The sequence below is a fragment of the Desmodus rotundus genome, chromosome 1, assembly GCF_022682495.2.
Source record: "Desmodus rotundus isolate HL8 chromosome 1, HLdesRot8A.1, whole genome shotgun sequence".
In the NCBI taxonomy this organism is placed as follows: Eukaryota; Metazoa; Chordata; class Mammalia; order Chiroptera; family Phyllostomidae; genus Desmodus; species Desmodus rotundus.
Window position 1 is genome coordinate 110413505 of NC_071387.1, and position 14254 is coordinate 110427758.

The following is a 14254-nucleotide window of genomic DNA, read 5'->3' on the forward strand; positions in this document are numbered from 1 at the left end:
AGGGTCTCGAGTTAAGCGCCACTACCCTACCTTCATTTCCACGCTTTCAGGACTATATTTCCCAGCGCCCCTTGCGGAGGAGGCTCGCCGCAGTCGAGTTTAGACTACACTTCCCATGGGGCATTGCGGCCCCGCCCAAGGTTTCCTCAACCTAGGGGCTGCGCTGTCTCCTCGGACTCCACTTCCCGTCGGCGCTCGCGGCGGGGCGTGGCGGGGCGACCCGGGGGCAGGGCCGGCGGGCAACCGGCGGCTGGGGAGGCCACCGCCTCCCTGGGCCTGCCGGAGTGGCCGCCTCCGCGATGCCGCTGCTGGTTGAGGGGCGGCGAGTGCGCCTGCCACAGTCTGCCGGGGACCTCGTCCGAGCCCACCCGCTTCTGGAGGTGAGCAGGGCCCGGGCGGGGGGCTTCGAGGCGGCCCGAGCCCTCCACACCCCACCGTAACCACCCGCTCCTTCCCGAAACAGACTTCAAACTTGGCGTAGCTGAGGTGCTGGCGGCACATCCGGAGCCCCGGCCGCTGGCAGTCAACTTTTTGCCTTCGCTTGAGGCATTTGTGGAGCTTTTACCTTCTTTGGACCTTAGAGGGCATCTGCCGAGGCTCCTCTTTTCTAGAGGAAGGGCGGGGCCCAGAGAGGTTAGGTGACCTGCCCAATGTCACACAGCATCGCGGCTTGAGAACACTCCGGGACCCCCTTTTCCCAAACAGGGCAGTCCCAACCCTCAATCTGGACGGGGCCCCTTTGGGCAAATCTGGGCAGCCGCCCTTGCTCACAAGCACTTGGGGGGATCTCCACCCCCTGTGAACGCTGCACCGTTTTGGGGTCCTCAGGAAGCAGGAGGTTATTCCGGGTTGGCCTTGGGACAGCAGTTGGGCAGGGGTATCCTGGCGGGTCCCCTACTCTTTTCCTCCCTCCCCCGGGCATAGGGCTCCGGTTATTTTTAGCCAGAGGAAAGGGCCCTGCTTTTCCACAGCTGGGCCGAGTTGAGGACCACGCCCAGAGGGCAGGGTTTTGTTTTGTTTTCCTGCTTTTGTACTCAGATCTCAGAACCCTCAGTCCATGCTTATGCAGAAACGGTTTGGAAAGGGGTTCTTTACTAGGGGAAAAAAGAGGGGACCAAACGTTTACTTGCCCCAGTGCCAGTTAAGGGGGAATCAGTTCATTGACTTAAGTGATACTTACTGAGCCCCTAAAATATGTTGGGCACCGTCCTGTGTTCGCCTCTATCCCTACAATACAGTCTATTGGGGGGGGGGGGTAATAACAGAATCATTCAAATACCATCAACTCTTAAGTGCCATAAAGCAATAATGCCCCTTTTCTCTTTGAGATGTGAAGTGCAGAAACTTGATCTGGTCTGTAGGCTTAGGGGAGGTATTCCTGAAGTTTCTCCTCTAACAGTTGCATAGATTGTAATTATTTTGCCTGCATGCTAGTTTTATTTGTTCTCCCTTGATCTGTCCCTCAGAATGTAAGCTTCTTGAAGGCAGATAGAGTCTTTGCTCTGTATCCTCAGACCATAGGACAATGGAAGATGAGCCTGGAAATGAGTCTGCACTCTGTAAATATTTGTTCCAGAAATGGGTGAACAAAGTGATCCCAAGGGCTAAGAGGTGTTACTGACCTGAACAGGGGCCAGCCCAGTGAGTCTCAGCTTTGCATTTCTAGAAAATATCAGTAATACTTGTCGACACATTCTGAGTACTTAGCAGACAGTAGGGGTTGTGCTAAGCACTTTCCTTGTACTGTATCACTGTCACACCACTAATGAGTGAAGTCAGCGGTAGGACTCACCAAGGGAAAAAAGTGCGAGCTGCTGAAAAAACTAGGTGGCACTCTACTTTTATGTCTGTTTGAAGATTTCTGCGACAGAAATTTAGAAAAAGATGAGTGTCTAAGGCAGCCCCCTAAGTGTAGAGAGAGGGGCTTGTGGGGATATGTCATGGCGGCTGGCCCCTCTTGAAGGGGTTTGGCCAGTGTAGGCAGACGTGGCCTAGAAAGGCCGAGTAGTGGGGACCGATTCACAGTACAGAAAGGTGGAGGAGGGAAGGTCACTTCCATTTGCAGCCATTTAAGGGAAGAAGGATGGAGGCATAAGGAATGTGAAAAGGGGAAGAAAGGGAAGAGCTTTCTAGCTGGAGAAGCTAGACTGCTGGGATGGGCTGGAGGGGAGGGTCCTGAGGGCAGGTGATCTAGCCAGTGTCCTCGGCACTGAAAGGATAAGAAGGGGGACAGTGAAGATAAGCCAGAGGAGAGGTAGGTCCTACCTGGATTAGAGGAGTTTGGATGGATATTTCAGCTAATAAGCAGTGGGGGGAAGTGAAAGGTTTAACTATTTATCTATAATAAGTAGTATGTCCTCTTTATTTAAAAAAAAAGTCAAAAAGAAGAAAAAATAATCTATGACACAACTACTGTTCACATTTCAGTAAATATCCTTACAGAGGTTTCTTTGTATATGATATACTTTTAAAAATGAGAGTATATGACATGTTTTATGATGTCTTTTTCATGTAATAATATGTTGTAAGTATGCAGTTACAAGCCTGTGCCTGGCGAAGCTTAGCATAGAGTAACAGTAATAACAGTAACGCAGTGGGCCTTGCTGGGCCCCCCTGTCTGCCAAGTAGGTGCTACTGCTCTTCCCATTTTACAGGCACTGGCTGCGAGGCCTGGAGGGGCTGAGTAAGCTGCCCACAGTCCCGCATCCCGGAAGTGCTGGAGCCCTGGCTGTCTCCAGCTGCACTGCTCAGGATGGTCGCCACCAGCCACCTGTGGCTGTTTACATTTAAATTCATTAAAATTAAATAAACTTAAAAAATCAGTTCCTCAGTTAAGCTAACTACATTTCAAGTGCTCAACAGCCACGTGTGGCTGCTGTATGGGACAGCACAGATGCAGGTGGTCGCCATCACTGCAGAAAGTTCCTTTGGGCTGTGCTATCGAAAGTCTGCTCTTAACCAGCCACCAGATGCCCAGTAACCAGTTCTGCAGTCTTGTTTAATGGTTCCATAGAATTCCACATGTGAATGCAAAGTAACTTTGTTCCTACTCTTTTCTTTAAAAAAGGTTTATTTATTTTCAGAGAGAGGGGGAGGGAGAGAGAGAGGGAGAGAAACATTGATGTGAGAGAGAAACAGTGATCTGTTGCCTCTATTCTGTGCCCCGACTGGGGGAGAACCCCGCAACCCAGGCATGTTCCATGACAGGGACTCATGCTGGTGAGATTTCACTTTGCAAATGATGCCCAACCAAGCCACACTGGTTAAAGCTGTTCTTACTTTTAACCGTGCAAAATGCTTACAATCTTTTGCTATTACAAACATTCACAGAGCCAAATATTTATAAACCCCATAATTATTCCTACAAGTGAAGTTGCTGGGCTCAGAGTTTCTTTTCTTTCTTTTTTTTTTTTTTTTTTTTTGGAGTGGAAAAGTTATGTAACAGAATCTATGTTTTGAAGCAGTGATGCTGGCAGCCATCGAGGAGGATAGTGTGGGCAAGGGAGACCTCGGGGGTCAAAGAAATGGGTGGGGAGTGGTGGCAGGTGGCAGTCGCCCCCAACCAATCTGCTCTCAGTTAATCCTCACACAACCTAGGGAGTGGCCAGCACATCCCATTTCCCAGGGGAGGAGATGGAAGCACAGAGGGTCAGGAGCATGCCCAGGGTCACTTGGTGAAAGGCAGGGCACTCCAAGGCCAGCATTGTCTTGCTCGCTGTCTTCTGCTCGTAAATTCTGTGGCAGGAATTTAGATGAGATCATGAAGGACTGAAATAAGGTAGCACAAGTGGGAAAGAAGGCTGTTTTGAGAGCTGTACCTGTTAATAATTTCTTACTCAGCACCATGCTTTGCAGTTCACAAAAGTTTCATACCTGCTCTCCTTTTTTTGAATGAAGAACCGACAAAACATAGCAAGCAGCAGGGGTAAGGGGTCTGTGATCCTCCTTGAAGGTACAGCCAAGTGATTGGCTCACACAGGGGGCAGCAAACTACGGCCAGCCAAAGGCCGAATCCTGTTTGTGGATAGCTTGGGAGCCAAGAATGGTTTTTACATTTTTAAATGGTGGGAGAAAATCTAAAGAATAATATTTTGTGACATGTGAAATTATATGAAATTCAGATTGTGTTGTCTCCCATAAACAAAGTTCCTGGGGACACAGCCAGAGCTATGTATTTACGCGTGGGCAGTGCTGCTTTCATGCTGCTGAACACCATCTGCAAAGCCCCTAATATTTACTGTCTGGCCTTTTTCAGAAAAGGGTTTGCTGCCCCTGGGTTGAGAAAGGTGCCATTGAATAGGAATTGGGAAATGAGGGTGAGGGGTAGCATAGAAAAACCAATGGAAAAGACATTTTTTTTTGCCAGTGAATTTTAGTGTCCAGAGAATATCAAAAGTTGAGAAAGCTGGGGCTATTTTTATTTCAGAAAGGATGTGAGTTTATAAGGTAGGGCTGGCTGTGGGTTTTCCCACAGAGAACTTTGGCTAAACTTTATTAATTTCTTAAAGTGGAAGACTGATGCAACCTACCATTTTTGCCTTGTAACATTCTCTCCTAATAATCCATTCTTCTTTTTTGGAGGGGAATAGTAGAAACTGTGTCAAAAAAGACTGATTTTTGGTCTTGGGTATGAAAATGATAATCATTTCTCACGAGTAGCTTTGCTTCTGGGTGGTGGCCCAGCTGTGAAAATGAGTGGCAGAAATTTGCCTTTACTCCCTCCCTCCCTCCCTGCCCCTCTTCCCAAAAGAACAAAGCAAAGATATGTATTAAAGGAATGACACAAAGGAGATTCTGAGTTCTCCTGTTATTTTGAGTTGAGGCGAGGTGAAAAGTGGCATGAAAATGAGAAGTGTTCTCCTATCAGCGACCAGCCGCATTAATTTCTCACGGACCTTCCACAGCAGGCAGAGCTCGCAGGCCAGTCTAGTTTTTCACTGCAGCTCACTTAATTCTCACTTCCTTTCTTAAAGCAAGGGATGGGCTCATTCTAATTGCTGCTTTGCTTCCAATTAGTGGAGGTTCATTAAAACACTGTATAACTCATCAGTTTGATCACTGTGCTATTCTAATATCTATTTTAGTAAGTAGTAACATAAATGCATACCAGTCACGAGCTACGGCGAGAAGCCTGTTCAAGACTATAAAGCCGTTCTCCAGACAACACATGTGTGCTCTGTGTTACACATCTGGATGAGAGTTTGTTCATTTAGTTTATTTACTGCAAGTAAGAAGATTATGATATTTAGGGTTGTATCAATTTGACAGTTTTGGGGGAAAATGTGTAATTCAGTTTTCATTAAAAAATTTAACCACCTGGAGGGATGGGGAGAAAAGGCATACAACTGTAATTGAATAACAATAAAAATTAAAAAAAATTTAACCACCTGAATTTTTTCCCAGGTTTACTAAGAATGTATACAAATATTCAATTAAACAAAATGTTGACACCTAATATTTATATATCCTTTTCATAGGTTTTCTCCTTTTTGGTCTTTTACTTTAATAATAATGGAGCGACATCATAGAAGATTTAAAGACTAGCGAAAAGACCCCAGTTAAATTACTTGTGTTTGCCCTGTTCTAACATAACTAGGCTCATATCGGTGAATTTCCTTCTAGTATTTTTTCCTAGGTAGTGTTAACAGCATATTTATAGTTTTAAATTTTTTATACTTTTATATCTTGCTTTTAAGTGTACATTTCAAAACTAGTTTCCCATAATCTTCCATTTCCCTGACAGTGAAGTTAGTCGTTGTGAGTCGGTTCTGCACGATTTACTTACCTGTCCTATTGGGGCTCCCAGCTTTTTGCCGTCCTAAATAATATGAGGATTTTGGGTTATTTCCTCACTGCAGATTTACAGAATGCCAGTACGAGATTAGGGGTAGGGAAGGTCTTAACGCCTCCACCTCTGTAAGGAAAGTGAAGGAGGGATGTGGTTTCTGAGCCTCCGATCCGCTAGAGAGTCACATATAATCTGAATCTCTTTACAGTTGTAAAACTGTGAGGAGTCTCGTATTCTTTAGTAAAAAAAAACTATGAAAAAGGACTTTTTGCATCTCATTCCATAGGCACTAATGTCTTGTTTTATAGGTTAAAAAAGAACAGAACTTCATTTTTTTTGCAATTGTTCCACGATAGTTACCGCTACCTTTTTATTTTAGCCTTTCTGTCAAATAATACACCGCAGCCCTACAAGTGTGTGTTTCCCACTGGGGGCACACTTTGGCTCTCTCCACCTCTCTAGTTACTCAATTCTCACTAATTTCCATCACTATTTTATTTTTTTTTTAATTAAACAGGAAAGAGCCAGACTTCTCAGAGGTCAGTCTGTTCAACAAGTGGGACCCCAGGGCCTTCTGTATGTTCAGCAAAGAGAGCTTGCAGTGACCTCCCCAAAGGATGGTAGGTTAGGAAGCAGTGAATTGGGCATTATCCCAAAAGGCTATTGGATATTTTATGTTATTTCTTTTTTAAACAGGCTCCATCTCCATTCTGGGTTCTGATGATGCCACCACTTGTCACATTGTGGTCCTGAGGCACACAGGTATGGCGAGAGATGAAAGGAAATCATTACTTAAAGTGACCCAACATTTGGGACCATTCATTTCTTGATTGGAGTGTCCCAGTGTCCTCTCTGAGACCTGACCCCGCTTACCGTTTCTGGTCTGCATGGTGTCTCCCTGTCGCCCTGGTCAGAACGGGTTGTCTGGGCAGCACTGTTTCTGCTTTTTCTTACAGGATGTTCAAAGATGAGGCGGTCCGAAGGGACAGGAGTAGGCCTGGCCTGCCTACTGAGTGGTCGTTGGGAATAACATGAGTCCTTTCACCCTTTGTTCTTCAGGTAATGGGGCTACCTGCTTGACACATTGTGATGGAACCGACACCAGGGCTGAGGTCCCTTTGATCATGAACTCCATAAAATCCTTTTCCGACCACACTGCATGTGGAAGGTGAGCTCCACACTCCTCCATTTTGTGGTAGCATGAACTTTGCACCTGTGTGTAGAGGAAATAGCTGTGGAAGCTGTTACAGAGACACAGAATGTCACTGTCACATCTGTCTTGCTCCCCTGGAGCAGAGCTTGGCCCAGCATGGCCTCTTGTCATTAGTTGCTGAGTGAATAAATGGGTGTTGGGTACAGGCAGGGAAACAGTGCTGGAGTGTAAATAAAAGGTGTGACTTTGCACCTGTAGTTTTACTTTCAGTGATAGATTTTTAATGTTCATATGTCAGATGTTGCTTTTGTTACTCCCCAGATGTAGTATCTCTTCATTCATTCATTCCTTCAGCAGTTATTTATTGAAAGCTTTCTATGAGCAAGAACTTGTGACAGGTGCCAAGGACATGGCGGTGGACAGAGTAGAGCAAACCTGCCCCCACGGTGTTCATATTGTAAGGCAAGGAGCCACTCAGTAGGCAAAGCAGGATATTAAATGACGGGCAGGGCCATGGAGAAAAACAAGGCAGAAAAGACGGGATGGTGGCAGACAGGCTGGGGTACAGTTTTGAGTGTCAGCATCTCAGTGGTTGCGTCGTGGATTCCTTACAAGAGCTGATGTCTGGCGTGGCCATGCATCACAGCGTCCAACCTGCTCCCTGGTTACAGAAGCGTCACCACCTGCACTCCACAGCTGCTGACACTGAGACTCAGCTGAGCTGGACTCACACAGCTAGTGAGCGGTAGGCCCATGACACAGGTCTGCCTTGTGCTCACACCCCTGTCCCCTCTCCTTTCTCTCATTAGGCAGACTTTGTAGGCTTTGCTCTCATTTTATTTGAAATCTAAGGTAGTCATTTAATGAACTAGTTCATTCATGTGCAAGTTCTTAGAATCCCAGGGATTTTTTTTTTTTTTAAGCTTCTCAGAGTTTTACTAATACAACACGAATACATTTTTAAATTTAATTCTACTTCTGCCTGTGTTGGTGACACAGGCTGGGCCAGCTTCACAGGCATGCGACCTGTGCAGTTGCTGAACGGCCTTTTCATTTTGCAATGGGCCCCACTGGTTACATAGCAGGGCCTGGCCACAGGCCCGGCTCCGTGATTCTCGGAACACACTTGTGAGATATCCCTGGTCTGTTCGTGGAACTAACGTGGTCACTCGGGAAGGTTTGCTGCAACCACGATTCAGAAGGCAAACCATGATTGTAGCCCCACGTTGAGCAAACCATGGCGATGACGGCTCCTCTCACTGTACATGTCTGCTACGAGGCCACTTGATGCTTCACCCCGTGCTTGCTTACGTACGGATTCCAGTCCTTCCTCATGGCTGTGTGAAATAGAGCCGCACTTTCCAAAAGCACTAGTCCCCAGGTTGTTAGAGGCTGCGGACGGATGGTTAGTAGATAAGTTAGCGTGGAAAACACAGGGCTAAACAAAGTTAGTCTGGTTTTTTCAACTGTTGGACTTCTTAGGGCTTTTCTGTGCTAGTGTGTAGGGTGACTCCTAGGGAGGGGTTACAGTAGGCAAGATTTCCCAAACTTACTTAACTGTGAGAACACTGTGTTCTGTCTCGTGCAGCTAACTTTCAGGGGGACACAGTGGATAAGCTTGTACCTTAGACAGAGACCCAGTTTCCTTCTCTAAGGGGTGGAGACGGTCATTGCTGTCTCCAGGAGAGGTGGGCATTAGGGGGACAGCTCTGTGGGAGGTCCACTTCAGTCCCTGCACAGAACGGGCATAGTCAGTGTACGCTGTCTTCTCTTCCCACTCCTCCACCCCAGTTCCTCTTAGCCAAGGACATCGAAGAGGCTTTAGGAGGTATCCTGCTTTGGGTGGGTAAATAAGTGTGATAGAGCCATATTCTTCCAGAGCAAAGTTCCTCACTTGCTGCATCAAGTTGGCATCTTATCTGTGGTGATATAAATCCACTTAGCCATCGGGGTTCCTGGACAGGGTCCCCAGAAGCTTGCCTGGCCTCAGCAGCCTCACCATGTACCCCAGGGAGCCCCACAGGTCTCCTGAGTGTGCATCACGGCACGAACAAGGCCCAGGGGCACTGCTGTAGAGTGTGGGTTCACAGAAGCTGAGCACTACCGTTCAAAGCAGAACCATTGCACACCGTTGCTGCACCGTGCTGGCCTCTGACCTCCGTCCCCTCTCTTTGCCAGGCTGGAAGTGCATCTCGTGGGCGGCTTCAGTGATGAAAGGCAGTTGTCACAAAAACTTACTCATCAGCTTCTTAGTAAGTGCACTGTTTTTTCCCCAAATTTGATAAAAATTTGTACCGATTTTTGCGTGAATACAAGTCCAGTGAGGACACAGTTGAAGAGGGGCACACTTTCCTGAAGTGACATAAACTGCTCAGCTTGGACTCTTCCATAAAGACTGAGCCACAGAGAGCTGAGTTTTTAGGGGCTAACTGGATGGGGACAAGAATTATGTAAAAACAGAACCTCCGTCCAGGCAGGAGTGGCCATGTTAATCTGAAGAAAATGCAAACACAGATCATACCATTTTTTCCCTACTCAGTGAGCAAGTGTCTATGTTAATTACCCATGAGGCAGTGAGGAACATATTCACACAGTACCGGAACATACATTGGTGCAATGTGTTGGGAAAGCAATTTGGCACCACTGTGAAGTTTTACAAAGGTTCGTATCCCTTGATCCAGTAATTCCCCTTCTGGGAATCTGTTCTAACAAAATAATCTGAAATGTGCACAGAATTTGTGCCCAAAGACAGGCAGTAGAACATGTATAGCAGGAAATAATCTAACATTCACTAGTAGAAGAATAATTATGTAGCTGTTAAAAAATAGTACTTATGAAGAAGTTTGAATTCCATGGGAAGATACATACCTATGTACAAAAAATTGGGATATAAAATCGTCTATATGCTGTGAGCTTAGCTGTGTGTAGAAAAGTATGGAATGCACAGGATACTAACTGGGATTGTGGGCATCAGAAACCCATATACTTCTACCACTGAAAACCTATTATCCCTTATAATCTGTATTTTCCAACTTTTTGCAGTGATCAAATTTTTGACTGAGAATCAGAAAAAAAACGTTATTTAGGAAAATAAGACTGAAAATCTTGAGTCAGTTTATCCCCCCAAACCTCTCAGAATGGAGAGGAATGGAAAGCCTTGGTCACAGTCGCCTTTGGGCTGGAGGCTGGGAGCACGGCTGTCACTTGGCATGAAGGGATCCGTGGCGTCAGGTCACGCCAACCTGGCCTCTGATATGCAGGCCAGGTTGGGCCGAAGGGGTAGTAGAACAGAGGTGGCTCAGTTGGCTTCCGTCCTTCCATCCCCTTCTTGACTTGCTTAGGATATGTTCTGCTAATTAAAGGAATTTTTCTGACATCGAGTTGTAAAATTCTGATTGTAGGTGAATTTGACAGACAAGAAGATGACATTCATTTAGTGACATTATGTGTGACAGGTAAGTTCTGCCATCTTTCCCAAAACAAAGCTGTGGATTTCAGAAACATTTTGCCCTCACCCTGAAGCAGGACCTAGCATCAGTAACCTCAGTCCTAGAAGACCCAATTTGCTGATGCTTTGCTGATGTTTGTTCTGGCTTTTTCTATCTGCTGGAACGGCCTTCCCCTCCTTCTCAGTGTCCGAATCCTGCTCAGCCTCAGTTGAGATGCTGACGCCCTTTAGTGCAACTCATCTTTCCTTCCTTGGGATTTTCGGTAGCCTCCTCTGTACTCCTGGGCAGGAGAAGGGACCACCCACCCCCAGGCAGGCGCTGCTGCCTTGTGTGGCAGACAGCTGAGCGTGTAGGTGGGTTGGGCACGCTAACTCGGGAAGTGGCAGTTTGTTCCTAGAAACCTGAGTGCTCTGGGCCTCGTCAAGGAAGCGGGACCTCCGACCCTTTCATTGTTTTCTCAAAACCTTTTGCAGTGGGGGCTCCTTCTTGGCCTCTATTATAAAATGAAAACAATTGTTCAGTATTTCTTAAATACTGGATCTTAAAAAAAAATGTTTTTTATTTGTTAGAATTAAACGACCGGGAAGAAAACGAAAACCACTTTCCAATAATTTATGGCATTGGTAAGTAGTGTGTTTACTTGAGAGTTGGAGGCTGGCCACCCACTGATGAGGCAGGCTCCAATTAGAGGCCGATTCTGTGAACTAGTGAGCCCCCTGATGTCAGTATGTCACAGGCTTAGGTTCCTGTTTGCGGGGAGGGGGGAACCCTGGGCAAGCAGCTTACCTTCTCTAAGCATTATCTACAGAAGGGAGGAAGGGTCCACATCCGAAGCCTGGGAGGAGAAAGCCAGGCAGCACGTACACGGCATGCACAGGGCCACCAGTAAGGGGAGTGTGGGTGGCACTGTGCTCACCTGAGGCAGCCAGCTGTGCTTTCCTGCAGCCAGGGCTTCAGGGGCTGCAGTGGCCTAATAATGTCCTTACACGTAGGGAACCTTACTTGGTTTTGGTTGAGAACAAAGATCCTACAAAGGAAAGTATAACTATCAGATTAGGGAAAATCCAGAAACTTCCACCCTCTTGTGATGGCCCCTAAGACCTTTAAGGCTATATAATAGGATGAAATAGGCTGTCATTTGCAGAGAGCTTCTACCGTATCTATAATATTTTATGTACTTAGCTGGGTAGTGGGTATACAGATGTGCGTTATTTTATTCATTATAACTTTGTATATGTCTAAAAACTAGAAAACAAACAAAAACACCAGACTTGGCCATGATCACCCCCAGCCACTTGCAGACACATTTGGTCACAGGGCTGGCCAGGAAGGCCTTGCCGCACACCCGCCTGAAGAGATGGAGTGCCTTCCCCATGGGGCTGGCTCTTGGCCTGGAACAGCCTTACCGAACCTAGTTTAGCTCAGGCCTCGTGTGAGTGAGATGCCTGGCTAAGAGTAATTTTGTTTAATTTCCATTCTCTTTTTGAGAGAGACTTATTCATATTGTTATGTACGGTGGGAGAACTGTAGGCCTGTGCAAACTTTCCATGTTTGTCTTTTGCCAACTCAGAGTCATCCTGTTGTCCCTCACAGCTGTCAACATTAAAACTGCGGAGATTTACAGAGCCTCCTTCCAAGATCGCGGTCCGGAGGAGGAGCTGCGTGCTGCACGCGCTTTAACAGGAGGACCAGTGAGTCTGGAATCATCTTTGTGTTAGGAGTTAAGGGGAAAAAGGGCAGCAAACTACAAACCCTTATAGACCTTAGAAATGAAAACTTCATGTCAGCTTCTTTAAAGCTGCAGGTTAATAACCCCCCCTGCCACCCCCGAATGCTTTTAGGATGTAAGTTCAAGTTCTATTTCTCTGCCTTGAAGATGTAGAGAGAGGTAATGTGAACCCCCAGCATCCAGTCCAAACAGAACGAACCCCTTTTACTTTCTAAGAACTACCTACAGAGAAAGAGCCAGGAAGGGGGAAGGAGACGTTTCTCCCCTCTTCACCTCAGATCATACCCTCCCCTTTGGACCAAGTCACTGAAGAGCAACCAGCTGGAACAGACTGATCAAAAGACTAATCAAATCAACTTAAAAGTCTAATTGCCTCAGCATGTTTTTTAATTAAATAACATTTTAATTTTAAAAGAAAACTAAAAATCTAAGATTGACATGCCATTTGAGGAATGGGTGAAAAAAATCCTTTAAAAATGCATAGAGTGTGAACAAAGAGATTATATTCAGAGCACCAAAAAAAGATCTGCTCACTCATGAAATGCCGACATTTTCATTGGAAAATACTGTTTGGATTCAGAGTGACCCATTTTGCCAACCCTTTAACATTTTTAGGGTTCCTTTTAGAATTCCTCAAGTGGCATAATAGCGTTGATTTAGATAGTATTCAGAATGTACTTCAGTCTCAGTAACCAAAATTGAACATTGCTGGTTAAGCTGAAAACGACCATTGACAAATTTGAGAATTCAGAGAATTGATCATTTGGCAAATTAGCATTTTTACAAACTGTTTTCCCTTCCTTTTGATGGGGCAACAGGCATTGTCTAAAGTTGCAAGGTAACTTAGCTGCTTGGGCATAAATAACAAGGTAGTGTTGTGTGTAGCAACAAGGAATGTGGACTTCAGTCAGACACACCTGGGTTTGAGGCCCAGCTCTGCTGCTTACTGGAAGTGTGGCTGCGGCTGGCTCTGTGCCCCGTCTCTGAACCTCAGATTTTCAGTCAGAAAGGGGAGAATGCCGTCTTCCTGTGGGACTGTTGTCAAGACTAAACAAAATAATATATGTTATCCACAAAGTGCAGTACCAGACAGCTGGAAGTAGTAAGTAGCAGCTTTTGTTATTAGGAGACAAAATTGTAAAGCTTATCATTCAGGTAAATGCCTTAACTGCCAGACTATGCTGGAGCCTGCTTTGATGGTAGGGTTTGAGAAGCTGATGCCATTCCTTAAATTCTACCCTTGAAATGTTCTTTTTCAGATGATTAGTATTTATGACTCAAAGACGGAACAACTTCGTATAGGACCGTACTCCTGGATGCCATTTCCACATGTGGATTTCTGGTTGCAGCAAGATGATGAGCAAATACTAGAGGTGAGAATTTACAGGTTGGGCAACCTTAACTCTCTGGACCTGGGCATCCTCATCTGTAAGAAAAAACGGGTTTAGACTAAAAGCTGCTTTTCTTTCATTGGGTGGTAGTTATTTTTAGGAGGGCACTGACAGGCCCCACTCACTTCCCTGTCAGTTGGGGATGAGTGATGCCCTGGATAGACACTTGCATGGACAAAGCAGTCAGCAACCAACTGCTTCTTTTCTTACTAGCCCTGTACACCTCAGTTCTTAGGTAATTTTACAATTTATATATATTTATGTAGTGGTCTGAGAACATCCTAATTAATGTTTAAGGAACACAAGCATATTTTATTCGACATCTTTATCAAAATACGGAACAGAGTGAGTATATTTTCTCATGCCTCAAATCTTGTTTTCCAGAACCTTTCCACGTCACCTCTGGCAGAGCCCCCCCACTTCGTTGAACATATTAGGTCTACCTTGGTGTTTTTAAAAAAATACCCATCCCCAACAAACATACTCTTCCCTGGAAATAAAGCTCTGCTCTACAAAAAAAATGAAGATGGCTTATGGGAAAAGATCTCTTCTCCAGGAAGCTAAAAATAGGAATTACCAAAGAAAGCAACTTTTTGGCATGACAGAGACTATTGGGGGGTGGGGGTTGGACATAATATGAATTTGGAGTCCACATCCGTTGAGTCTTAGTGTCTTTTAGATGACTTTCAAAATAAAATCTTATTTTGGCAAAGGCATTTGTTTAAGTTTACTTTTTGCTTCCAG

The 14254-nt window shown here is 45.6% G+C and overlaps 2 protein-coding genes across 7 annotated transcripts in view; one reads left to right on the top strand and one right to left on the bottom strand.

Annotated features, from left to right (window-relative positions):
* The first annotated feature begins 176 nt into the window (after positions 1-176).
* NTAN1 (N-terminal asparagine amidase) lies at positions 177-14226 on the top strand. Of its 3 annotated transcripts, XM_024571712.3 has the most exons (10): positions 177-380; positions 6306-6408; positions 6485-6550; positions 6848-6956; positions 9120-9193; positions 10343-10396; positions 10960-11013; positions 11984-12081; positions 13379-13492; positions 13895-14226. In XM_024571712.3, exons 1-10 carry the CDS (start codon positions 300-302, stop codon positions 14072-14074), a joined length of 933 nt encoding a protein of 310 aa, XP_024427480.2. In that variant the 5' UTR covers positions 177-299; the 3' UTR covers positions 14075-14226. The 3 variants fall into 3 exon arrangements, with proteins under 3 accessions (XP_024427480.2, XP_053785378.1, XP_053785383.1); XM_053929403.2 differs by lacking the exon at positions 6306-6408 and having other exon boundaries at positions 196-380; XM_053929408.2 differs by lacking the exons at positions 6306-6408; positions 6485-6550 and having other exon boundaries at positions 237-380.
* PDXDC1 (pyridoxal dependent decarboxylase domain containing 1) overlaps positions 12720-14254 on the bottom strand; it is a 51616-nt gene continuing 50081 nt past the window's right edge. For all 4 annotated transcript variants that reach the window (XM_045204375.3, XM_024571707.4, XM_045204376.3 and 1 more), the window contains exon 24: positions 12720-13545. In XM_045204375.3, coding sequence (XP_045060310.2) covers positions 13501-13545 — 45 coding nt within the window. In that variant the 3' untranslated portion in view covers positions 12720-13500. The remainder of the gene's footprint in view (positions 13546-14254) is intronic.